Genomic DNA, 27,991 nt, shown 5'->3' with positions numbered 1-27,991 from the left:
ATGAACTGCATGCACGTAGCTGACCAGCCTACCAGGTCTTTTATGCAGTTCAACATACAAGGTGACACCAAGGTAAGACAAGTGAAGTTCCAGTTTGGGTGCCTCCAATTCCCTCCCCGGAATCCTGATCCAGTGGCTGCCAAAGCCAGAAGGAGTTGAGGGTAGGGTGCTTGGTCATGGGGAAAGCTGCTATGGTTGGCCCAGCAGATGGGGAAAGGGGGAGGTTTCACTTCTTCACAATCTGAATGACATCCTCGTCCTCCAACGTATGGTCTTTACCCACTTTCTGAGGATTGTGTTTCACAGAAAGACCCCAGACCAGAGCGCTGTATAGAAGGGAAAAAAGAACAGTCAGTATAAAAAATAATCTAGCTTCTGACTTATTTGCCTGGGCACCCTTACATTCAGATTTAGCATCACAGCTCTTAAAAGCCACAGACCTGCAATAGCCAAAACCCCCTCTCCCACATCAAGAACCAGAAAGCCCAGAGGTTTATCTTCATCAGCAACATGCCACACTAAAGCCTTTACAAGGTGGCAAAGACTTTTGGAAGCTGTGTGGTTCTTGTTAGAGCCAGTTTAAGAAAGATAAAAAGACACAAATGAGTAGCATAAGGAGACTAGTTTAAAATTAAAAGAGAGCATGGATTTGTTACAAAGAAATACCCTGAAAAATTCAGATTGATGACTGATTCTTAGAGATGCAAAGTCAGTTACAGACTGTTAAATACCTGTTTCTGGCCAGACACAGTGGCTCACGCCTGTGATCCTAGCACTCTGGGAGGCCGAGGCGGGCGGATCGCTCAAGGTCAGGAGTTTGAAACCAGCCTGAGCAAGAGCGAGACCCCGTCTCTACTAAAAATAGAAAGAAATTAATTGGCCAACTAAAAATATATAGAAAAAATTAGCCGGGCATGGTGGCGCATGCCTGTAGTCCCAGCTACTCAGGAGGCTGAGACAGAAGGATTGCTTAAGCCTAGGAGTTTGAGGTTGCTATGAGCTAGGCTGACTCAACAGCACTCTAGCCTGGGCAACGAAGCAAGACTCCGTCTCAAAAAAAAAAAAAAAAAACAAACCTAAAAATGCTATTTCTAGCCAGCCACAGTGGCTCACGCCTATAATCCTAGTACTCTGGGAGTCTGAGGTGGGAGGACCACTTGAGCTCAGGAGTTCCAGACCAGCCTGAGTGAGAACAAGATCCCATTTCTACTAAAAATAGAAAAATTAGCTGGGTGAAGTGGCACACACTTATAGTCCCAGCTACTCAGGAGGCTGAGGCAGGAGGATCACTTGAGCCAAGGAGTTTGAGGTTGCAGGGAGCTACGATGACACGACTGCACTCTGGGCCAGGCAACAGGGCAAGATTATGTCTCAAAAAAAAAAAAAAGCTATTTCTGCAATAATTAAAGAGAAAGACAACAAAATAGGGGGCCGGGCACGGTGGCTCACGCCTGTAATCCTAGCACTCCGGGAGGCTGAGGAGGGAGGATTGCTCAAGGTCAGGAGTTCGAAATCAGCCTGAGCAAGAGCAAGACCCCGTCTCTACTATAAATAGAAAGAAATTAATTGGCCAACTAATATATATAGAAAAAATTAGCCAGGTATAGTGGCACATGTCTGTAATCCCAGCTACTTGGGAGGCTGAGGCAGCAGGATTGCTTGATCCCAGGAGTTTGAGGTTGCTGTGAGCTAGGCTGATTCCACTGTACTCACTCTAGCCTGGGCAACAAAGCAAGACTCAGTCTCAAAAAAAAAAATAGGAAAATAGTGACCAAATAAAATTATATTTGGCCTGACATGTCTTTGCTCTAAAATATTTTTGTCCCTTCTGCTTTAATTCCCTGGTAAACTTACAGTTCTAGAGACTCTGCACAGTGTTCTGCCACATAAAGGAGTCATATAAAAATCTATGAATTTTGCAGAAGGACAATGCCTAACTTTTTACAAGAGTCATCTTCACCAAAGTAGAATGCTTTTGAATGTAGTGGAAATTAGCACCTATACATGGAATATAGTTGTTTTAGATAAAGGAACGTGAAGATCAATGAAGTACTTCAGGCCAGGTACAGTGGGTCATGCCTATAATCCCAGCACACTGGGAGGCTAAGGTGGGAGGATTGCTTAAGGCCAGGAGTTCTAGACCAGCCTGGGAAACACAGCAAGACCTTGTCTATAAAAAGCAAAAAAACTTAGCCAGGTGTGGTAGCATATTCCTGTAGTCCCAGCTACTCCAGAGGCTGAGACAGGAGGATCGCTTGAGCCCAAGAGTTTGAGGCTGCAGTGAGCTATGATCACATCACTGCACTCCAGCTTGGCTGATAGAGTGAGACCTTCTCTCTTATACATTAAAAAAGACAAACAAAAAAACCCACTTCACTCTCTTAGTATTCTTAGTATCAGAAACAAGTATTTTGAAAACATCACTACTTCTATGCTTTCTTAATTTTCTACAATCATTTTCTATTTTCTTCCTTTGTTTTTAAAATAATTTTGAAATTTTCAGCCTATAAATATGAAAAGAGCTATTCATAAATACTGTAATCCAGTCAAACTATTTCTCACAGGATTACAGGCTGAAATTGTGAACCACTAGAATTTTAAAAATAAGTAAATAGATAACAGATAATAACATAAAGGTTTCTCATTGTTGGAGAAAAGTTAAAAATAGGAGGGAAAGCTAAAATAAACCCCATGGTATTGAACTGGAATTAGAGGTAACAGTATAATCTCTTGGTTTTTAAGAAAGATGGATGGATAAATACATAGGAAGGATTAGATACAGAAATATATGGTATCCATATATATATTTTCTATCTATCTGCTGAGAGGGCCTACAAGCAATGATAACCTACTAAAAAATGAACAAACTAGTACCCAGATCTTGAAAACCAAGGATCCCTGAAGAAGTGACTGATTCCGGGGCTGGTCTAGGCAAAATCAATGTCAACCAGGCACATCTAAGCAGTGTCAAAAAGTAAGGAAATGCTCAAAAAAAAAAAAAAAAAAAAAAAAAGATCAAAAGAACACAGCAGGCTGGGCACGGTGGCTCATGCCTGTAATCCTAGCACTCTGGGAGACCGAGGCGGGAGGATTGCTCAAGGTCAGGAGTTTGAAACCAGCCTGAGCAACAGCAAGACTACGTCTCTAATATAAATAGAAAGAAATTAATTGGCCAACTAAAAATATATAGAAAAAATAGCCGGGCATGGTGGCACATGCCTGTAGTCCCAGCTACTCAGGAGGCTGAGGCATGAGGATCGCTTGAGCCCAGGAGTCTGAGGTTGCTGTGAGCTAGGCTGATGCCACAGCACTCTAGCCCAGGCAACAGAGTGAGACTCTGTCTCAAAAAAAAAAGAACACAGCAGCCAACATGAAAGAATTCCTAATGGCCAAAGCTGGAATAATTTGAGTAACAAAATAACACCACCATAATGTCACAGACAAGCTTCACCAACAGATGCTAAAATCAACAGATAAAAATTTGAAGAGAAACATTATTTGCATACTCTCAAAATATCTCCCCCAAGATATTTATCAAATATAAAGAGAAAAATACTATCTACAGTGGAGAAACCCAGCCTATACCAATTTAACCAAGTGATCAAGATAAATATCAGTAAGATATATTGACATCATGAATCCCATAATATGATGCACTAAGGACACATCATCATTTTTGTGGGATTACCAAAAATCCATAATCTCACTTCAATTATGGGAGAATATCAGATAAACTCAATGTGAGGAATATGTGACAAAATAACTGTTGAGCATTCTTCAAGTGTTAAGCTCATCAACAACAGTGAAAATCTAAGGAAACGTTACTGGCAGACTAGAACACTAGAAGACTGCAGACAAATAACAACTAGATGTCATATAGGTTCTTGGAACAGAAAAATGACACTGGTAGAAAAAGTAGTAAAATTCAAATAAGGTCTATAGTTTAGTTAATAATATTGCACCAATGCCAATGTCCTATTCCTGATAATTGTACTATAGTAACGTGAGCTGCTAATTTAAAAGTGGTGTTGAGGGATAAAAGGGAATGGTTTTTACTATATCTGCAACTTTTTAAGTCTAAAATTAGTTCAAAATAGAGCCAGGCATGGTGGCAAGCGCCTGTAGTTCCAGCTACACCTGTAGTTCCAGCTACTTGACAGGCTGAGAAGGGAGGATCACTTGAGCCCAGGAATCCAGCCTGGGCAACACAGCAAGATCCCAGCTCTAAAAAATAAAAAATATTTTTTAAAAATTTAGTTCAAAATGAAACATTAAAAATTTTCAACCTGTATCAGCAGTGAAGTGTATGAGAAAGAGATAAGTGGGGATTTGCCCATACTTAAGGTTTAGAGGGGGATTCATAGATCCCAGTGGAGGCCAATATGACATTGGCAGAAAGAATTAATATCCTTATTGCCAAGAGGAGGATGAATTAATGAGGGAAAATCAGGGTCATTTGTACCATCAGCCCACCTGACCCGAAGAGGTTCTTGGACCTCTTCCTGCTCCAACTCGGCACGCTTTTAAGAAGACACTGCAGAGTTCTAACCAAGCAAGCATTTCAGCAGCCTCCCTGCTGCCTGGATTCTTTAATGCTATCCTAAGAATTAGTGAAATCAGTAACTTACAAGAAAAAGAAAGCACCATATGCCCATGATACTTACTATTTAAATTCTTTGATAAGATTTTTGTGGATCTTCATGCAGAAATCCTCCACTGTGGTTCTGGAGTAAGGCAGCACCACTGGAGATGTATAATCTGGTAACTGGCCTTTGGGTTTGGTGTAACTAGAACAGAGAGGGCACAGAAGTAGTCACCTTCTTAGACTAACTGATGTGCTGTATACAAACCAACCCTCCACCACCCCTGAGATCAGACCAGGATAACCTCCAACCTGAGGAAGAAAGTGCCTTCAATATGACCTAGTAGACAGCAGGAACCAATTTACTAATTATCTTCAAAAGAGCCAGATTTTATTAATGGGCTTCAGAGGTTATGATTTTTGGACAGTCTGGTTTAATTTCTACAACAACATTACCCTATCCACAAAGACTTACATTCTCACTAGTTTCAGATAGTCCCAGATCTTTTCCAACAAATCATCAAAATTCCAGCGGTGATGGGCTGAGATAGGTACGCAGTGAGGCACCTTATAGATAATATCCAATTCCTCAATGGAGATCTGGTCAATCTTATTTAACACATAGATACAGGGAATATAGACTCTACAAATGTAGAAGAAATAAAGGGTATTAGTCTGCAGTTGCTGACAAAAGTGTCTGATTGATTACCAGCACTGCCCTTACCCAGACCCAAATCAGAGGCTCTCAAAAGAGCAGATCAGCTTCTCCTTCTCAAAAAAAAAGCTTACTACCAAAATAAGTAGAAAGTCCAAAAAGTGAACTATGGGTTGAAAAGTAACAAAATTTAGGCCCTACTCCCAGCTATAAAGCTCCTTACCGGGAAAGCATACTACAGTGGAAGGAATACAAGCTTTGAAGTGCCCAGACTGATTCTAATCCCAGTTCTGTCATCTTCTATATACAATTGGCCCTCCATATACGCAGGTTTGGCATCCATGGATTCAACCAATTGCAGATCAAAATTCATAGATATGGAACAACTGTATTACACCATTTTATATAAGGGACTTGAGTATCCAAAGATTGTCTTATCTGCAGGGGCTTCTGGAACCAATCCCAAGCAGATACGGAGGGCTGACAGTATGTGTCCCTAGGCAAGTCACTTAATCTTTCTCAGAGTTAATTTAAGAATATAAACTGTTTTAAGAATTTCTAATAATATATTTCATAATAATTTTTAAAGACTAAAAAAATAAAAAATTTTTTGAGACAGTCTCTTGCTCTGTCACCCGGGCCAGAATGCAGTGGTGTCATCATAGCTCATAGCAACCTCAAACTTTGGGCTCAAGCACTCCTCCTGCCTCAGACCTCCTAAGTAGCTGGGACTACAAGTGCATGCTAGCACCCCTAGGTAATTTTTCTATTTTTTGTAGACAGGGTCTCACTCTTGCTCAAACTAGTCTGAAACTCTTAACCTCAAGCAATCCTCCTGTCTCAGCTTCCCAAAATGCTAGGATTACTGGTGTGAGCCACTGTGCCTGGCCTAAAAATACTTTATTTATTTATTTATTTATTTTTGAGATAGAGTCTCACTGTGTCATCTGGGTTAGAGTGCTGTGGCATCAGCCTAGCTCACAGCAACCTCAAACTCCTGGGCTCAAGTAGTTCTGACTCAGCCTCCTAAGAAGCTGGGATTACAGGCAGGCGCCACCACGCCCAGCTAATTTTTCTATTTTTAGTAGAGACGGGGTATCACTCTTGCTCAGGCTGGTATCGAACTGCTGACCTCAAGCGATCCTCCTGCCTCGGCCTCCCAGAGTGTAATTACAGGCAGGAGCCACTGTGCCCAGCCAAAATACACTTTTTAAACATAGCATCTAGCAATGTCATTCCTAGTGTCCAATAAATATGGCAGCTAAAGTTACTAATAATTAGGCCAAACCACAACTTCCAGGCTTTAGTTGCCTCACTTGTAAAATGCCTAACTCAAAGCATTCATTAGCTTTTGTTTGCCCACAAATGAGGATCAAATACATATATCCAACAAACAGGAACAAATGAACAGGAAAGCAACTAAAAAATATAATATCCAAATGCTAGGAATAATTTTAACAATGGTTTAAATTATTATTAATAACAGTAATGTTTCACTGGACTAGGCATTTAGCTGAGGTTGGAGAAAACAGACACACCCTGATCTGCTCTGACTTCTATAGGCGGCCTATAAGATTTCTCAGATTGATTAATTCTGGGAGGGCAGATTGACCTACTCTCTTTGACTATCACATAAAAGAGCTTAGGGCACAGCCTAGTTCACAGCAAGTAACTGAAATGGGGAACTTGGCTATCATAATCAAATTTCAAAGCAAGAAAGGATGTTAGAAATAAAAAACAATCCCTCATTTTACAGCTAAAGAAACAAAGGCCCCCTATTATTTAAGATAGTAGTATGAATGGAGTTAGAATCTCTGTCTGCCAGATTTCATGATCCAAATTCAAAATTAGGCACAGACTGTGCACTTAGTACCTATTTCCTTCCACAACATCAATGAGGTCATCAGCTGTGGCATCACTACGCAGAGTCACGTCGGCATTATGAATTTTGTATTCAGCCAGAATGCTCTTCACAGTTTCAGCATCCAGCTCACTCTGAGGGCACTGAATGAGCATAGCAAATAATAATTAGTCAGGGCGCGCGCAAGCGCCCACGCCCACACCCACACCCACACACTCACACACACACAAAAATCACGAAAAGTACCTATCCATGTACCTGGATAATTCTAGCTAAGATGCAAACTCACTACTAAAGACATCTGGATGAGAGTCACTGACTTCTAGTAGGAAATAAAATCTAAAAGGTGATTGTATTTGGAGATAGGGTCTTTCAGGGGGTAATTAAATTAGAATGAGGTGATTAGGGTAGAGCCCTAATCCAATATGACTGGTATCTTTATAAGAAAGGGATATTAGGACACACACTCAGAGGAAAGACCACATGAAGACACATCTGCAAGCCAAGGAGGGAAGAAGCCTCAGAAGAAACCAACCCTGCTATCAACTTGATCTCAGACTCTGGCCTCCAGCGTTGTGAAAAATAAAATTTCTGTTGTTTAAGCCACCTGGTCTGTGGTACTTTATTATGGTAGCCCTAGCAAACTAATACAGAAAAAATCCTGAATGCTCAAATTCAAACATTATGACAGAATAATGGGAAAGATCTTCCGGGCAAGATAGCTTAAATATATGCCAGTCAAATCAACTGGACCCTAGAATATTAAATTCAGTAAGAAATTTTCAATCCTCAATTCTCTAACAATGCAGCAGCATTTGACAGAACTGGTCACTCCTTTCTGAAACACTTTCTTTACTTGGCTTCCAAGATTCTAAACTCTTTTAGTTTTCCTTCTCCCTCTCTGTCTGAGAAGTCTTATATCCTTGAACCTCTTTTCTTTTCTATTTATTGATATATTCACTTCCTTGGTGATCTCAGCCAGCCTCATAGCAGTAAAGTCAAACTTTTACCACCAAACTTTTATCTCTAGCCCAGATCATTCCCATATGCCATCCTGACAGATATACTCAGATGTCTAATTGGCATCTCAAACTTAACATCCTGATCTTCCCCTCCCCTCCAAACCTATTCTACCCAAAGCCCTACCATTTTATTAATAAGAGTTCATTTTTCTAGCTCAGACAAAAAACTCACAGTCATCTCTCTCTCTCACAACCCATATTAAATCTGGCTGTAATTCCTACCAGCTACTTTCAAATTCTTTCCATAATCAACCACTTCTCATCTCTTCCACTGTTACAACCCTAGTCTAAAAAGCCATCATTTCTTTTTTTTTTTTTTTTTTTCATATTTCTCTTTATTCTTAAAACATTATGGTATTAAATAAAGCCTAAGAGGTATTGTCTTGGGCTTGTTCTTGTTTGGTCTCTAGTGCTTTAGGTGAGGCAAAACTGAGCCTCCAGGAATGTGAGAGTATTATCCAAAAAAAGCCAGTAGCAGCTACTATGCGAAGTTTAAAGGCCCAAGACTAATCCTGGGCATTTCCATGGATATGTGTGTGGTAGGGCATGGGCTCCAGCTCTTGAGGAACAAGAGGGGTAGAAATTGCTTTGAGAAGACAACTGAGCAAAAGAGGATATGGTACCAGAAGGGTCTAGTGGGGGAAAGTGGGGAAAGTGAAGAATAGGGATCTTCCTCTCCTTTCTGCTATTACCTAAGGGTAGAGGCACATGACCCCAGCAAAAAGCCAAAATAGGTTGCAGCTACTTGGACCTCATACAGGAAAACACCAGACCACTCCAGGCCTGGTCAACTGGCAACGTCAGGGAGTGGTGAGATGCCACAAGTAGGCGGCAATGCCTTGAATGTATGTGTGTTGTCAGGCCTGAGGGCCTCTTCCATCCTTGTCAAGGAGACTGCTATCCCCTCCCTTCATACAACACAGAAGCCATCACCTCTTGACTGGATGATTACAATAACCTCTTAAATGATTTCTCTGTTTCTGCTCTTAACCCATTGCAGTCTATGATCAACACAACAGCCAGAATGATTCCAATCAAATCACGTTTACTCTGTGGATCAGAACCCAACCAATAGTTACCCATCTTCTATAAAGTAAAAGCATATATGGCCCACTGCCGTGACTTCATTTCTTAATACTTTCCTACTTATTCACTCTGCTGTTCCTCAACCATGCAAAGGCATGCTCTACATCAGGGCTCTTGCACCTCAATGTTCCCTCTAAAGAAATGTTCCTCTCCAAGATATCCATTTGGTTCACACTTTCTTGTCATCTCAGTGAAGACTTTCCTGACCAACCTACTTAAAACTACAACTCTCACACCAACACAATCCCCTCTCCCTACTTTTCTTCTTAGATTTATCATTGTCTAATATACTATATTTTACTCATTTATTTTGTTTGCTACTCTACCCAATATAAGAGCAGGGACTTTTGTCTACTTTGTTCCCTCTTCCATTCCCCCACTCCCCCCCATTCTGGCCCAGAGCCTAAAACAATGCTTGGCCCATGGTAGGTGATCGATTAATGTGTACTAAATGAACGAAAACACAGGATACTAGGAGGGAGGGGTGGCAGGAGCAATATATGTAACCCTAACAATATTTGTACCCCCATAATATGAAATAAAAGGGAAAAAAAAGAAAGAAAACACAGGATACTAGTAGCCACCTACTCCACGCAAGCTTAAGATTGATCTGTATTCCCAGATAATTGCAAATAGATAACCCAAAAGAAGAAATGAATCTGCAAAGGCAAGATTCTCCTATCCTAATCTTGAAGTCTTTGTCAGTCATTACAACGTCATTGTGTTATCTCAATTAGTGCAGGAAAATGGAGCAATTTCAAAAGGTCAATGTCCATTCACCTCAATCCATTCCCCACCCCAGTACCTTCGGCAACCTGTCCCATGTCACCTTCCCCACTTACAGTGGCCGTGAGATTAATGCCTCCCTTGTCTTTCTTCTTAAAGCCAATGTTGGGGGGTTTGCTGTTCAAGCGAATGCCAAAGCCCTCTAGCTCATTTTCAATTATTTTCTTGTGTCCCAAGGGTTTCAGGACATCCAGAACAATCAGGATCAGGTTACATGTTCGGGCCACTGAAGAAACAACAAAAAAATTTATAACCAAAAAAGTTCAGGCCGGGTGTGGTGGCTCACACCTGTAATCCTAGCACTCTGGGAGGCTGAGGAAGGAGGATTGCTCAAGGTCAGGAGTTCGAAACCAGCCTGAGCAAGAGCAAGACCCCATCTCTACTATAAAAAAATTAAAAAAGAAATTAATTGGCCAACTAATAAGGCATGGTGGCGCATGCTTGTAGTCCCAGCTACTTGAGAGGCTGAGGCAGCAAGATTACTTGAGCCCAGGAGTTTGAGGTTGCTGTGAGCTAGGCTGACGCCACGGCACTCACTCTAGCCACTCTAGCCTGGGCAACAAAGTGAGACTCTGTCTCAAAAAACAAAACAAACAAACAAAAAAAAGTTCAGTAAAGCCTTAACTAACCAAAATTACACAAAGGTATTTTTTATCCTACACTTAAAAGATGAAGAATTTTGTAAATACACACACACGAAGCTCTTAAGTTTACCAAAGATTTACACCAGAAGTCAATTTGCAGTGTATACCTTGAAGTCATTACATTATTTGCCCAAGCGTTGACACATCTTCTAGATAACACTAGTAAAAAAACAAGTCAGAATAAAAATACAAACCAGTAAATAACCTAAATCCCTACAAGAGCTTAGAAAGATCTTAAACAGAAAAAAGAATTCTAAAAGAATAAGATTATCTATTTTTTTATTCTGTTTTGTTTTGTTTTTAAGAGATAGGGTCTTGCTCTGTTGCCCAGGCTGGAGTATAGTCATAGTTCAATGTAATCACCAACTCCTGAGCTCAAGCAATCCTGCTGAGTAGCTAGGACTACAGGCATGCACCACACTATCCCCCACTCATTTTTAAAATATTTTTTAGAGATGGGGTCTTACTGTGTTGTTCGGGCTGATTTCAAACTCCGGGCCTCAACTGATCCTTCAGCCTTGGTCTTCCAAAGCACTGGGATTTGTTAGGATACTTGTGTGAGGCAGTGCGCAGTGGCTCTGAAACTCTGTATTTGTCCATTCACATAATGGACTATTTGAAATATCCCTTAACCTTAACCTTTCTTTTTTTTTTTCTTTTTTTATTGTTTATTCTTTATTCTCTGTTTCCTTTTTTTTTTTTTTTTAATAGAACAGAACACTCCCCAACCTAGAAACAAGGCATTTTAAAAAGAAAATGTCAGGCCAGGCGTGGTAGCTCATGCCTATAACCCTAGCACTCTGGGAGGCCGAGGCGGGAGGATCGCTCAAGGTCAGGAGTTCGAAACCAGCCTGAGCAAGAGCAAAATTAATTGGCCAACTAATATATATAGAAAAAATTAGCCGGGCATGGTGGTGCATGCTTGTAGTCCCAGCTACTTGGGAGGCTGAGGCAGCAGGATTACTTGAGCCCAGGAGTTTGAGGTTGCTGTGAGCTAGGCTGACGCCATGGGGCAACAAAGCAAGACTGTCTCAAAAAAAAAAAAAAAAGGATACTTGTGTAAGACTCTTCACCTGATTTTAGTTACCATATTTCTAATCAACTTTATTGAGGAACAATTTACAAAAAATAAATTGTACCCATGTTCAGCATATACTGTGATGACAAATACACATACCTACGTAAACCACCACAGCAATCAAGACACAGAAGATTCATACGACCTCCAAAAGTTCCTCTGTGCCCCTTTTCAATCTTTCCCTCTATTCCCAGCCAACAACTGATCTGCTTCTGTTACCATAGGAAGTTTGTACTTTTCAGAATTTCATATAAATGGAATCAAACCAAATGTAGTCTTTGGTGCCTGGATTTTTTAATTTAGCATAATGTTTCTGATATTCAACCATGTTGTGTCTCAGCAATTTGTTTCTTTTTAAAAATCAAGCAGTTGAACATTTTACGGATATACAATGGTTTGTTTAGCCATTCACCTCCTGAAGGACATCTGGGTTGTTTTCAGTTTGGGGTATTATGTATAAATCTGTATAATCATTCATGAACAAAATCTTCCTGTGGGCAAGATTTTCACTTCTCCTGGGTAAATACCACTGGAATTATTGGGTCATATGGAGTTACAGGTTATTAAAAACTGCTAAATAGTTTTGCAAGTATTTGTACAATTTTACACTCCCGCCAGCAGTGTGAGTTCCAACTGTTCCACATCTTAATACTTAGTGGTGTCATTTTTTTTAATATTTTATTAAATTTTACTTTCATTTTCTTTTTCTTTTATCGCTAGCATATCCAGTGGCTTCCATCATTCTTTTTTCATTTTAGCCATTCTGATGGGTGTATAATGGTATCTCCTTGCGGTTGTATTTCCTGATGACTAACGATGTTGAGCCATCTTCTCATGTGCTTATTGGCCATTCATATATCTTCTGAGTTCACTCTTGCCCATTTTTTGAGTTATTTGTCTTGTTATTGAGCTATAAGAGTTCTTTATATATTCTAGAAACAAGTCCTTTGTCAGATATACATACTGCTAATGTTTTCTCCCAATATGTGGCGTGTTTCTTCATTTTTACTATCTTTCAAAGAGTAAGTTTTTAATTCCAATAATATGTAATTTATCAATTGTTTCTTTTGTGGTTCATAATTTTAGTGTCCCATCAAAGAAATCTTTGCTATCCCAACGTAGCAAATATTTTCTATCTGGTTGGCATTTAATCAGACTTTATGGAACAATAATTAATCAAAGGCTCTGGAAGTTTTTATACTTATTTTAACATCAATTTCTTTCTTTCTTTTTTTTTTTGAAACAGAGTCTCACTCTATTGCCTGGGCTAGAGTGCCGTGGCGTCTGCCTAATTCACAGCAACCTCAAGCTCCTGGGCTCAAGCAATTCTTCTGCCTCAGCCTCCCGAGTAGCTGGGACTATAGGCATGCGCCACCATGCCCGGCTAATTTTTTTATATATATGTATTTTTAGTTGTCCAGCTAATTTATTTCTATTTTTAGTAGAGACGGGGTTTTGCTCTTGCTCAGGCTGGCAATTTCTTTTTCTGATTAAAAAAATAATGCTAACTGCAAAAATCCAAGTATTAAAAAAATAATAATTAGGAGAAAAAAATCCTCATTAGTATAGTGGTGTGAAATATATAAATAAATAAAGTGACTATGTAATTTATCATCCAAACAGACTTCTGTGAATGAAAAAAGGGCACTATTCACATTACTCTGTGAAAACACACATAATCATAATTTTAAAGTTCACAGAGTGAAAGGCTTCTTCCAACAGCCCAAAGCAGAGTTGAAAATATTTATGCTAGTATTCTCTGCATTACATTATTCACTTTCATGCTTACAGAAAACTAAAGGCCACAGAAGTATAAGCAACACTTTGGGAAAAAACTATGTTCAATATGTCCAATTTAGAACTCTTATGCTTTGACAACCCTTTATCGAAAAAAAAAAAAAATAGAGCTCTTATAACTTTTCTTGATACGAATACTGTAATTGAAATACACTGGCTAAACATTCGTCCTATTCTGACACACGCCTTGATGATAACATGAAAACAAACAGGAAACCCTAAATAGAGAATGCATGAAATATACTACTAAAGGTAAAAAAGAATTATGAAATAAAGTTGTAAATGGAGATGTGGTTCTGCTGGGCAACTGAATCTTTTCCTCAGGAGACTCAAGATACAAGAAAGAAAGGCCACTGGGAAAGGCCACTAGATACCGCCCAGAGAAGTACAATAGTGGAGTAATGGACTTAAAAAGAGGAAGCTTAAAATCTGTACTCTACAAAGTAAGATTCTCCAGATACCTGTACTTTCCCTGCTTCCAGCACACCTCTCCAAGCAGAAGAATTAAGTATTTTTCTTTGGAGTTACTGACTAGCCACAGGAACAAAAAAAAATAGTGTTATGGACATCCAGGGTTCTTTCCCCCAAAAAAACCGGCTCACTGCACATCAATCTATAATTAAACCCATTAGTCAAAAAGCCTATTCAGTAACAGAGCATTCCAACAACTCTCTAGCTCTTGATTCTTAAATGGGACAGAATATCAAGGATCACCAGACATCTCAGAAAAGCTTCCAATATGAAAAAGACAGACCAAAACAAAACATAAAAAGAGACCAGAGAAAATAGAAACAATACAGAAAGGCAAAAGAAAATATTTTTTTAAAAATGTACAACTGGGATTTCTTTATTCATTCAACAAATATTTATTGAGGATTCAACTAACTGTAAATAAAACTGAAAAGTTTCATTTCACACAGACCTTATATTCCTATGACACAAGACAGTAATAAATAAATTTACAAATGGGTCAGGCGCAGTGGCTCACGCCTATAATCCTAGCACTGTGGGAGGCCGAGGCGGGCGGATAGCTCGAGGTCAGGAGTTCAAAACCAGCCTGAGCAAGAGCGAGACCCCGTCTCTACTATAAAGAAATTAATTGGCCAACTAATATATATAGAGGCTGAGGCAGTAGGATTGCTTGAGCCCAGGAGTTTGAGGTTGCTGTGAGCTAGGCTGATGCCACGGCACTCACTCTAGCCTGGACAACAAAGTGAGACTCTGTCTCAAAAAAAAAAATGAACACGGGTCAAGTGGTCATTAGAGCCATGAAAATGAAAAAGCTAGGTAAAGAGAGAGTGATCAAGGTAAATGGATACTATTTTTTATATAGGCTCATAAAGACAATCCTTTCTGCCAGGTGCCTGTAATCCTAGCGCTCTGAGAGGCCAAGGCAGGAGGATCACCTGAGTTCAGGAGTTTGAGAGCAGCCTGAGCAAGAGTAAGACCCCATCTCTACTAAAAGCAGAAAAAACTTAGCTGGGTAACTAAAAAGAGAAAAAAAAAAAATTAGCCATGCATGATGGTGCACACCTGTAGTCCCAGCTACTCGAGAGGCTGAGGCAGGAGGATTGCTTGAGCCCAAGAGTTTGAGGTTGCTGTGAACTAGGCTGACACACCACGGTACTCTAACCCGGGCAACAGAGCAAGACTCTGTCTCAAAAAGAAAAAAAAAAAAGTGAAAAAAATTAATGGGAGAAGATATTTGCAATGTCCTAAGCTGACTAGGAATTCATATTGGAAGCAGTGCTGTGCAACAGATGTTTCTGTGATGGTGAAAATATTCTGCATCTGTGCTTTCCAATGTGGTATTCAATAGTCACATGGGGCTACTAAGCATATAAAATGTGGCTTATGTGACTAGGGGACTGAATTTTAAATTTAATTTTAAGTAATTTAAATTTTAGTCGTATGTAGTTGGTGGATACCATATTAGATACTATAGACCTAGAATTTAATAGAAATTCTTGAAAGATAATAATCCCAATAGAAAAAAATGTACAAAGGATATGAAACTTTCCAGAAAACTATAATGGATGCTCAAAACCATTAATCACAAGAGAAATGCAAATAAAAACAATGAGCTACCACCACCTGTAATATAATAGTAGCAAAATTTAGAAGGATAGTGTTGACAGAGATTGGAAGAAACAGGAACCTTCACGCGCTGCTAGTGGAGTGTAGACTAGAGCAGCCATTCTGGAGCCGTCCCAACAGCACTTCATCAATTTACATTTCCATGCATCCTAGCAATTCTACTCATGAGTCTCTATGCCAAAGAAAGTTTCACAGAGTTCTTCCTCAGGGGGATAAATATGAAGTTGATATACAGCATTAGTTGTGGTAATAGTGGCAGACTGGATGACCATTAACTACAAAAGTGGATAAGTAAAATGTGGTTGCACACCATCAAGCATCAGGAAAACTTTTAGAAGCAACAGGTTACATGTTAGTGAAAAACAGGAAAAAAACAGAATGAGATACAATAACATTTAAATAAATTAAAAATATATGTACACAGAACAATATATTAACATTTTGTTAGAATATCTACACAAAATAGACATTAAAAATAGTAGAGTCATTCCCTGTGGGGGAAGGAAAGAAAGTTGGGTATAGAGATAAAATAAATACACAAATAAATGAGAGGGCCTTACACAGACATGAAAATGTGCCATGAACTGAGAAGCAGTATTATTAACTCAACATTTTGGTAGTTTCTTCTTCAGCGCAGAAGGTAGCACATCAGTCTCATAATTCAATATTTTCTACTTAAGGACAAAAAAGAAAAAAAAAAGGAGCCAGGCACTGTGGCTCACGCCTGTAATCCCAGAACTTTGGGAGGCTGAAACAGGAGGATTACTTGAGCCCAGGATCGCCTGAGGCCAGGAATTCGAGACCACCCTGAGCAACATAGCAAGATCCTATCTCTACCCAAAAAAAAAAAGGAGTGGCTTGATTCTAGATATATTTTGAAGGTAAAACCAACAGGATATAATAATGTACTGGATGTGGGGGATGACAGCGAAAAAATGATTTTTAGGCCGGCTGTGGTAGCTCACGCCTGTAATCCTAGCACTCTGGGAGGCCGAGGCGGGTGGATTGCTCAAGGTCAGGAGTTCAAAACCAGCCTGAGCAAGACCCCATCTCTACTAAAAAAAGAAAGAAACTAATTGACCAACTAAAAAAATATATATACACAAAAAATTAGCCGGGCATGGTGGCGCATGCCTGTAGTCCCAGCTACTCGGGAGGCTGAGGCAATAGGATTGCTTGAGCCCAGGAGATTGAGGTTGCTGTGAGCTAGGCTCACGCCATGGCACTCACTCTAGCCTGGGCAACAAAGTGAGACTTTGTCTCAAAAAAAATGATTTTTGACCTAAAAGACTTGAAGGATATATATGCCTTTTACTAAGATGGAAAAGACTAAGGGAAGAGCAAGTTGGGGATGGAACATCAGGAATTCAACTTCACATGTTAAGATTGAGACACATAACTGAACATCCAAGTAAAGGTATGTTGGCATCTGGTCTAAAGTATTGCCATACATTACACAATTATTAGAATATAGATCCGGGCATTTAAAGCCAAGGAACTAGGTAAGAAAACCTTCATTTAGCATAAACAGAAATAGGGAAGCAAAGAATCCACAAAACCAGGCTGTCAAGCAATCCATATTCAGAGAAATCTTGAAGATGGGGCAAATCAAGCAAAGGAGACCAGCAAGGAGCACTGGTATCTCAGAGAGCACGTAAAGCAAATATTTCAAGGAGGGAGTGATCATCTGTGTTACTCTCCCAAAAAAGATATGGACAATAAATTGACCATTAGATTTGACAAGGGGAAAGTCACAGGTGTCCTTGATAAGACCAGTTAAGAGTCTAAGAATAGATGATGCATCCATAAAATAAGACCGAAATGCTGAAAAAGAAACCATCAGAAGACAAAGCAAAGTCTTAGAATTTAAAAATGATACCACAGCAGAAATAAATTCAGTAGTAGGACTGGAAGATAAAGCTGAGAAATTTTCACAAAGAAAAAATTAAGAGATAAAAAGATAATTTTTAAAAATTAAGAAAATTATAAATCCAATCCAGAAGTTTAGCATCCTATTAATAGATATTCCATAAAGAATGAACACATAAAAGAAGAAACTATAAAATAAAACAGGAAAATTTCCCATAAATGAAAGATATGAGTCATTATACTAAAAGGATCCAAGGATCTACCAAACATCCAGCAAAATTAACTTTAAAAAAGGAAGACAAAAAGAAAGAAAAAAATCCAAACCAAGACATAACTTGTTGAAGTAGATTCTAAGAGCTCCCAGTGAGGGAAAAAACAGGTTACTTACCAAAAAAAAAAAAAAAAAAATTCTAACAGCATTGGACTCAACAGTAATAGGTGCCAGAAAGTAGTGTTCTTCAAAATACTGAGGTAAAATAACTTCAAACTTGTAATTCTATAAAAAGCTAAATTAATGATTCAGAATAAGAGTAGAATAAAAATACTTTCAAACATGAAAACATAGAAAACTTTACCTATATCATTCACCTTCTCTAGGGAAGTTACTAAAGAATGTGTTTCAGCAAAACATGGGAAACAACTGCCAAAAAGTTCACATTGCCTTTAGAAAACAGGGGATCCCACACAAGAGAAGAGTAGACCACAATCTCTCAGGATGGTAGCCATGCAAAATGTCTAAAGCTATGTTGTCCAATACAGATTCCTCTAGCCACCTGCGGCTATTTAAATTTAAATTAATTAAAATTAAATAAAATTTAAAATTCAGTTCCTCAATTGTACTAGGCACATTTTATGTGCTCAATAGCCACAAACATGGCTAGGAGCTACTATGTGGGACAGTACCAATTCAGAACATTTCCACTGTTGCAGAAAGTTCTACTGGACAGCACTGGTCTAGAAAGCAACCAATCCAGAGTGAAACACAGACAAAAGGTATAGGAGTGTATGTCAGGGTGGTAGGGAGAGAATGAAATCAGTAAGATTGTATTGGAACTGTATTTAAGTATTTAGAAAAATATAGGTTGATAGGCATTTTTTTTTTTTTTTGAGACAGAGTCTGGCTCTGTTGCCCAGGCTAGAGTGCCATGACGTCAGCCTAGCTCACAGCAACCTCAAACTCCTGGACTCAAGCAATCCTTCTGCCTCAGCCTCCCCCGAGTAGCTGGGACTACAGGTATGCACTACCATGCCCGGCTAATTTTTTATATATATACTTTAAGTTGTCCAGCTAATTTCTATTTTTTTAGTAGAGATGGAGTCTTGCTCTTGCTCAGGCTGGTCTCAAACACCTGCGCTCAAACGATCCTCCTGCCTCGGCCTCCCAGAGTCCTAGGATTACAGGCGTGAGCCACCAAGCCCAGCTGGTTGATAGGCATTTGATCTGTTGGAACATTTGAAAATTATTAACAAAAACACAGAAAAGTAAACAAAAGGAAAAAAGGAATCAAGTATTAACTCCATAAAAAAATAGATTTCGGCCTAGTGCAATAGCTCACACCTGTAATCCTAGCACTCTGGGAGGCCGAGGTGGGCAGATCGCTTGAGACCAGGAGTCTAAGCAAAAGCGAGACCCCTATCTCTACTAAAAAATAGAAAGACATTAATTGTCACCGGCTGGGCATGGTGGCACATGCCTGTAGTCCCAGCTACTCGGGAGGCTGAGGCAGTAGGATTGCTTGAGCCCAGGAGTTTGACGTTGCTGTGAGTTAGGCTGACACCATGGCACTCTAGCCTGGGAACAGAAGTGAGACTATCTCAAAAAAAAAAAACAGATTTCAAGAGAAAAGAAACCCACCCAGTTGTAGTACACTACTTATCTCAGCACTGAACAAAAGTTACATAGGCATTATTAATACGGAATATAATATGGAAGAGAGGTATGGAGTATAAGAGAGCTAATTCTCTACCATAATATGAAACCAATAGATAATACCTAAAAGTAATCATGAAACAGCAATATAAGCATAATTTTTAAAAATATGAAGGTAGCAGAAGGAAGAGCTGAAGAGCTGACAGTGGTTGCCAATAGGAAGTAACAGTGCAGGTAAGAAGAGATGGGATAGCAGATTGCAGCAATTTATGATTAGCATTTTATAACATTTTACTTTCAAAAAAAGAAAAGAAGAAGGAAAGGCATGAAAACCTGAACTCCCATTCTGAATCTGCCATCAACAATGCAACACTGTACCAAAGCACTTCAATTCTATTTCTCCTTTAGTAGAGAGTCTAGACTATTAGTGTCCAACATTCCTACAAATTCTGGCATTACACTCTGGTGAGAAGTCAGGTGAAACTATATCCTTCACCATGGTATCATTTTCAAACCCAATAGTCCCTGGCTAAAGGAATAATACCAGGGAATGATATCCCAGGATGGTGGCCTTAAACCACTCACCTGCGATGACTTGACGGCCTCTACCTTTCCCATCTTTGGCACCTTCAATGATACCTGGGAGATCCAGGAGCTATAAGGATCAAGGAGAGGAAAGGAAAAACTGGTTATAAACCTGAAAAGATAAAACAGAATTATTTTTTTCTGCTCAATTATCCAAAATTTGAGACCGAAATCCATTCTTTCTTATAAGTATATGATTACTTTTACTAAGCATCTGCTGAATGTCAGCTACAGGCTTTTTATATACTTTACCTAGTTTAAAATGCCTAACTGAAGTTCACAGAAGGTAAGAACTTGCCCAAAGTCATAATCCAAATATATCAAATAAGATTATAATCCATGTTTTTTAGCCAAAAATCCATTATTCTACATTAATGTCATTCAATGTTCCACTTTTCAGAAGGCTGAGGCTCCATACAAATCCTTTACTGCAGATAACAGCTGAATCTTGACATTTACATGTGATACATACTGAGACTTTTGCAGATACCCAACTCACAGAAAATTTTTGCAGCCATTCTTAACCAGGACAGCATATCAGAATAACCTGAAAAACCTTTAAAAATGCAAACAGCTGGCCAGGTGTGGTGGCTCATGCCTGTAATCCTAACACTTTGGGAGGCCAAGGCAGAAGGACCGCTTGAGGTTAGGAGTTCAAGACCAGCCTGGACAAAAAAGCAAGATGCCACCTCTAAAAAAATAGAAAAATTAGCCAGATTTGGTGGTGCAAGCCTGTATTCCCAGCTACTCAGGAGGCTGAGATGAGAGGACCACTTGGTCCCATGAGTTTGAGGTTATGGTGACCTATGGATCGTGTCACTACATTCAAGCTTGGGCGACAGAGCAAGACTTTGTCTCTTAAAAAACAAAAAGTTCATCATCAATTGTTCTTAGAAATTAAGTCTAAAGTCTGTTTCCTCAGCCCTTCCAATGATTCTGTAATCTCTTTCTACCACTTAGTAAATTTCTTCCTGCTTAAAAACAAAACACACACACACACACATCAAAAAGCTTTTTCTTGCATATTCAGCCCAACTGATGTTATCAAGAACTTGAAAGGAAAATCCATCTAAATAATCTAAAATTGTAAAATCTGAAATATGACTGTAACATCAAATAAAAGATCTAAAAAAGAGAATAAATAATAAACTGAGGGGAAAAGAGCAAGGGCTTTCAAACTATGGCAGCTGAACACAGCAGGAAAATTACAGGCCCCTTCAAATATAAAAGCAACTTAACTTTAGCTTTTCTTGAAAGGGAAATATTTTATTTTTTGTTTGTTTGTTTGTTTTTGTTTTTCTTTTTTTCTTTTTTTTTTTTTGTTTTTTTCGTCAAAAGGGAAATATTTTAAAAGTTATGTTTAACTATTTAAACGTAGCAACTAAATTTCATTCAATAAAAATAGCCAATGCTTTATATAACTGAATTTCGTATTATAACCAAGAGATAAGGAAAAAAAATTCCTTTAAATCATGGAATTATAGAATTTTAAGAAACTGAATGTTAAACTACTTCAAATTCAAATGCCCTTAGAAGTTAAAGCAGTTAACTTAAATGTGCAAGTCAACTGTTACAGAACAATAGTTCTAGGGACCCTGGCAAGATGAATATCCACTCTGCAGACCAATATCTGCCTATGTGATGATACATCAGTCTTCTTTTTTTTTTGAGACAGGATCTCACTCTGTTGCCCAGGCTAGAGTACAGTGGCATCATCATGACTCATAGCAACCTCAAACTCCTGGGCTCAAGCAATCCTCCTGCCTCAGTCTCTCAACTAGCTGGGACTATAGGCACAAATCACCACACCCAGATAATTTTTCTATTTTTCTTAGAGACAGGGTCTTGCTCTTGTTCAGGCTGGTCTCGAACTCCTGGTCTCAAGTGATATTCCCGCCTTGGCCTTCCAAAATGCTAGGATTATAGGCTTCAGTCACCATGCCCAGCTCCATCAGTCTTCTTTATTAACATACATGGTAAATGGCAGTTCAGCCATTACTTGAACACCTTCAGACACAGTAACTCATTAAACAAGAGGTACCATTAGATTTTTAGGCACTTTTACTGTTAAAGATCTTCCTTACAAAATAAAACAAAACAAAAATCCCCTTTTTAATTTTTAAGTGGTTCTAATTCTGTATACCTCCCCCTCCAAGTCACAGAAAACAAGTCCTCTGCCATAAAATAACTTTTTAAAAAACATTTCGGGGCAGTCATCTTTTTTTTTTAATTCATATTTTTTTCTTTCTTTTTTTTTAAATTTTTTTATTCTGCCTCTAAGGGGAGTTGATACAGTTGTGTGGGGCAGTCATCTTAATACAGTTAAGCACACCTACTATAATAGTATGCTTACATAACTTGGTTTCTGGAGAAAGCCACAAGAGTAGGAAAACCAGACAGAGGGCACAGGAGGGAAAGAAGGCACCATGCAAAACAAGGGAGGGGGGAGAACTCTAAAAGGTCAAGAGAGACTGAAATAAATGAAGGTTTTGTGGAAAAGAGAAGAAAAAAGAGGGGTTAAGCAGCTCTCTATTCTGATACACTCAGAAACCCTGAAAGAGATGTTAGTAGCATCCCATAAGGACAGAAGTTATTCTCTGAGCTACACAAACTATGACTATCAACAAGAGTCTGAAACCAGCTAGAATCAACCCAGACATGTGCACATGCCCTTGCTCTTGTTACAGACATCTACACATGGGATTCCAGAAAGGGTCATGTTCCAGTACAGTCTCTGCATGGTCACTGAACCAACAGGAAAAAGGGCCACTGAAAATACCACTAAGACATAGGTCTCTTCCTACTTCAGATTCTGTAACAAAAGAAATATGAATGCACCTCATAATTCACTGTGTAGCCCAGCAAAGAGAACAAATGCCTACACCAATGGTTCCCAAACTATGTGCCAAGGCACTCTTATAGATGCCAATTATATTCTAAATTTTCAAGAGAAACACAGCAATTCTTGATTTTTATCAGGCACCAAGGGAACTACTAACTCCAGTGGCTCACAATTTCAACATTAGATGCCACTACATTGCCTTCAATTATATCAGGTCCAAATCTTTGGGAATTTGGTATTTTCAGCAGTTCCTATGGTAAAAAATATGTGCCACAAAAAAATCAATGTGAAAAAGGGAATAAATGTGGCATGGCAGTATCTAATCTGAGTCCAAGGTTTGAAGAGTTATATGGTACCCAACAGATACACATATCCTATTAGGAAATGCCTATTGCTATAGGAACATAAATACTTACCATTGTTTAGACCTATTTAAACACATTTCGTACCGCATAGAAATTTCAAAGATATACGCCAGGGACTGCACATTTTTGGGCAAACTGCACGTTATTTAAATCATCATAACTACAGATCATAATGCTCTTTAGGTGTTGTTTTTCAATAATTATAACATTTTTATTAACAAAGACAATGAAACAATTAAAGTTAATAGTACTTTTACGGTCGGGTACAGTAGCTCACGCCTGTAATCCTAGCACTCTGGAAGGCCAAGGCGGGCGGATTGCCCAAAGTCAGGAGTTTCAAACCAGCCTGAGCAAGAGCGAGACCCTGTCTCTACTATAAATAGAAAGAAATTAATTGGCCAACTAATATATATAGAAAAAATTAGCTGGACATGGTGGTGCATGCCTGTAGTCCCAGCTACTCGGGAGGCTGAGGCAGGAGGATTGCTTGATCCCAGGAGTTTGAGGTTGCTGTGAGCTAGGCTGACGCCACGGCACTCACTCTAGCCTGGGCAACAAAGTGAGACTCTGTCTCAAAAAAAATAAAATAAAGTTAATAGTACTTTTTTTAATGTATGGTACTGCGTAAAACATTTCCCTCTATGAAGAGGGACCAAACAAAATTTACATAAGTATCTAGATTCGCTCCTTTTTCCATGGGTGGCACAAACTCTGCAGGCTCTCATAGGAAATTTTTTCTTTCCTCTCGCTGGAATACACGTAGGTTCACGCTGCTTCATATCACCTGACAACCTTTTGGGTGGATCTTTACGAGGTGCTCTCCTTGCACTCCCAGGGGAAGGGCTGGACAGATTTGTCTCTGGTTCCGGAGGGCCTTCATTATTGTCATCAGTTATCCAGTCTCTCGCCACCGATGGCAGAAACTGTTTATACTTCATTTTTGCTTGCGGATTGAGGATGTTGTACACTCTAAATGAATTGAAAAGTCCACAGTATATAAGGTACAGAACTATTTTTTTTGTACATTTCATCGTTTTCCTTAGAATGGAACAACCCGAAAGGAACTGATCCGCACAGTCAACACCTTTCATGTGAGCATTGTATTCCTTGATGCAGGCAGGTTTTACAATATTCTCTCCCGTTTTTCTATTTTTTTTTCCTGTTGTCGAGACAGAAGTGTCATGGATCGTTGATATCATTCGGACAACTCGCTTGTATATTGTGTCACCTTTCTTCATTCTTGTTGTTTTCATTTGCAAATTTGGCGGTAAACCTCTACTCTCCCTAATGAACAAGACAGTGTGTTGACATCTAAGGTCCATAACAGATGGTGTTTGAAACACGAGAAAACGATAGGAAAGGTGTTAACAGATCATTAGGTAGTTTTTTTGGCCTAGGGGCAACATAAAAAATTACTGAGACATGAAAGGGTAACGTGAAATTAATTACTAAGATACTAAGTGTGCTGTTAAACAAGAGTTTGGGAACCTAGTACATAGACAGATTTATTAATAAATATCATGGAGTTAGAACCTTGCATTCTTAGCTCTGCAGCCAAATAAGAATATGTTCCATTATATTTTTGTACATCTTCTTTCATACCCATGGGAACCCCTCCTTTGGGAGCCCTAAATCTATCATCTAAGACTATCTCAGAAGACCAACTTCATTAGGCCTCACAAATAAGAATTACTTCCTAAAAGTGTCTGATCATGTTGTTTATTTAAAAGTTTCTGATGGTTTCGAGTTACATACAAGATAAAATTCAACTTCCTTAGCGGTATACAAGTCCTTTCATAATTCAGCCCCAACCCAGCTTTCCAGATTCAGCTTCTACCACTCCTGCCCTACACCTTTTCTCACATGACAGCAGGCTGTTCACCATTTCTGTTGTCTGAAATGCCCTTTTCTTGTCCCTCTCTGCCTGGTGAAATTTTATTCTAACTTCAAGACCTATCTCCAATGTCACTTTCCACATGAAGCCTTCTTTGCCTAACCAGAGCATTCTCCTCATCCTCAGGTGAAAAAGTAGACCCTTCTCTTCTTTGTCTGCATTTTCACAGGCACTATCCCATTGTATTATTGTATTTATGTACTGCTCTATCTCCCCTGCTAGACAATAAGGGCCTGATAAACCCAAAGATCAGGCCTGGCATACAGTGAGCTCCCAATAAAGCTCTTCCTAAACAAACAAAAGAATGGATTTCTTCCTTCTTTGGCCTACAGGCCTGACTCACCTGGATCTTGGCACCTTTGTATCTGATGACACCAGGCACAGTGGTCAGAGTAGTGAATTCATAGGCTGCCACCTCGGAATATACCCCTGCCAGGTTACTGAGCAGTGTTGACTTCCCCACAGATGGAAAACCCACAAACCCAATTCGAGCATCACCTGTCTTGGCCACATCAAAACCTAAAACATCAATAAATATCAAAAATAGGAGAGTTATCTCCAGGAGTGTTAAAACTCATGTAATTTCTTTCACATTTTCACTGCCTCTCCCTCTACCCCCTATTTCTCGAATTTTTTATAGTTTACCTGTAAATTAGAACTCAAGCACACAAAACTCCCCCATAGAAATCCACAACATTCAATACAGTGTTTGATATAAAAACTGTACTCCAAAAAGCTGAACTTGGTGGCATGTGCCTGTAGTCCCAGTTACTTGGGAGGCTGAAGTCCCCAGGAGTTCGAGGCCAGCCTGAGCAATAAAGCAAGACCCAGTCTCTTAAAAAAGAAAGAGAGACAAATTTAAGGCCCAAATATTATATAACAATTATAAAAAAAAATAGGGTTTTGGTTTTTTTTTCTGGTTTTACAAACCTTGGGAATTGTAAATTGTGTGACTGACTGGATTTTCTTTCTTTCTTTTTTTTTTTTTTTTTTTTTACAGTAGCTACAACTTAAGTTCAGAGGCAAATTTGTGGCCCTTTTCTAGTGAGTACACAGACCATATGCCATCCCTTTGGGTCCTAATCTTATCTCACTTAGCTCCAATTTATTATTGCTATCTTCGTTTCCTCTTTGCATCAATTTCCTTATTTAATCTTGTTGATGGTATAGATTTATGTATTTCTGTAAGCCAATGCAAATCTATTTTGTACCAATGCAGCATATAAATAAATAAAATGGTAGTTCACTTAGACAATATTCATTTGCCCCAGAAACCAGCAGAACAAAATAAACACAATTCAAGAATTCACACTTAGAAAATACAATCTATTTTGATAGAAAAAATTTAATTATTAGCTTTTTGTTTTTGAGACAGAGTCTCACTTCTGTTGCCCAGGCTAGAGTGCCGTGGTGTCAGCTTAGCTCACAGCAACCTCCAACTCCTGGGCTCAAGCAATCCTTCTGCTTCAGCCACCCGAGTAGCTACAGGCATGCGCCACCATGCCCGGCTAATTTTTTCTATATATTTTAGTTGGCCAATTTCTTTCTATTTTTAGTAGAGACAGTCTCCCTCTTGCTCAGCTCTCACTCTCGCTCTTGCTGGTTTAGAACTCCTGACCTTGAGCAATCCTCCTGCCTCGGCCTCCCAGAGTGCTAGGATTACAGGCGTGAGCCACCACACTCAACCAAATTTAATTATTCTTAAACCAAACATATGTACTATCCTAACAGAAATTATACCCCAAAAAATATACCATGAAAAACACAAACCTTCTCCTGGTCCACCACCACCACCACCTTTTGGAGTAATGAGTTCTCGACGAAGCTTAGCAAGGCGAGCCTTTAGCAGCCCTAGGTGGTGTGCTGTCGCCTTGTTCTTTTGAGTCCGAGCCATCTATAAGAGAGGAATCACAGCTATAAATCAGAAGCAGTTCCCACAGAGTAAAACATACAGAATGAATGTTCTCCCTGCTCTTAGAGAATAATTTTTTACCCTAGGTCCTACTACAGAGAAGAGACAAGATCAAGTCATTCCAATTAGTGTCCACAGACTACACTAAAACTCATCTGATGATTCTTTTTCTACTGGTTGTACCTGCTGTGTCCCATCTGATACAGGGTCACCACTTTCCTGATTTTAAAGAGTTCTGAGCGCCTCAGGCAATGGAATCACACACTATCCAGGTGCAATCAGCTGCCACCCCACATAAGTCAACTTACTTCCAGATCCTACTGCCAGACGCAATACTCTGGAAAAGGGGGTCATTCGGGTAAAGCTTGGGTTAAGAAGGGGGGTAAGGGAAGCAGAGCAAGGGATGGCAAGGATCCTGAAGTATGTGACCAGGCTGGAGTAAGGAACAGGATTCCGTGTTGTTCAGAGAAAAGGAAGAAAAACTCAAAGAAACACTCTAAGGACAGGAACCGAATACTGACAGGGGTGGGGACTAAGGGCCCAAGGGCCCAAGGTGCAGGCGTGCAGGACGCGGGCCTGGGCAGAGGCGAGTCCGGGAACGACAGCACGGGATGAAAGGAAAGGGAGCCCGGGTTGAGGGGAGTCGGAGAACGTGGGCCCAGGCTGAGAGGAACTGGGGAGCGTCGGGGAACGCAAGCCTGGGCAGAAAGCAGTAGGGAGCAGGGGCCTGGCTGAGAGAAGTCGGGTGACCTGGGCCCGGTTCCGACGCGGATGAAGGGAGAACAGACAGGAGCGACGCTGCCGGAAAGGGATGCTCGGACTGGGAGTGAAGCGCCTACTGTGGCCTTTACCTCGGCTTCTATCTCCGCGATCTTAGCTAAGGTGCTGCTCATGGTGGCGAGTCCCAGGGGAGCGCAGGGGCCACCACACAGTCTGCCCTTACACACTCGACAGCAGACCAGCCTCCACCACCCGGCGCTACTGCAGTGCGCAAGCGCGGTACTTCCTAATTCTCGCGAGAGAGTTCCGCGTGCAGTTCACCCCGA

General features: G+C 39.7%; 1 protein-coding gene and 1 pseudogene across 1 annotated transcript; both read right to left on the bottom strand.

The window, feature by feature from the left end:
* Positions 1–6: 6 nt before the first annotated feature.
* Positions 7–27,961, bottom strand: DRG1 (developmentally regulated GTP binding protein 1). The gene is made up of 9 exons (XM_012763971.2): positions 27,797–27,961; positions 26,804–26,927; positions 25,377–25,552; positions 19,933–20,002; positions 10,049–10,218; positions 7,111–7,241; positions 5,058–5,225; positions 4,665–4,787; positions 7–326 (listed from the first exon to the last, which is right to left on the bottom strand). Exons 1-9 carry the CDS (start codon positions 27,836–27,838, stop codon positions 227–229), a joined length of 1,104 nt encoding a protein of 367 aa, XP_012619425.1. The 5' UTR covers positions 27,839–27,961; the 3' UTR covers positions 7–226.
* On the bottom strand, positions 8,923–9,041 carry LOC142863809 (uncharacterized; annotated as a pseudogene).
* Positions 27,962–27,991: the final 30 nt, after the last annotated feature.

Source organism: Microcebus murinus, chromosome 22, assembly GCF_040939455.1.
Source record: "Microcebus murinus isolate Inina chromosome 22, M.murinus_Inina_mat1.0, whole genome shotgun sequence".
NCBI lineage: Eukaryota > Metazoa > Chordata > Mammalia > Primates > Cheirogaleidae > Microcebus > Microcebus murinus.
The sequence above is the reverse complement of the archived record's forward strand: the minus strand, read 5'-3'. Positions and strand labels throughout refer to the sequence as shown.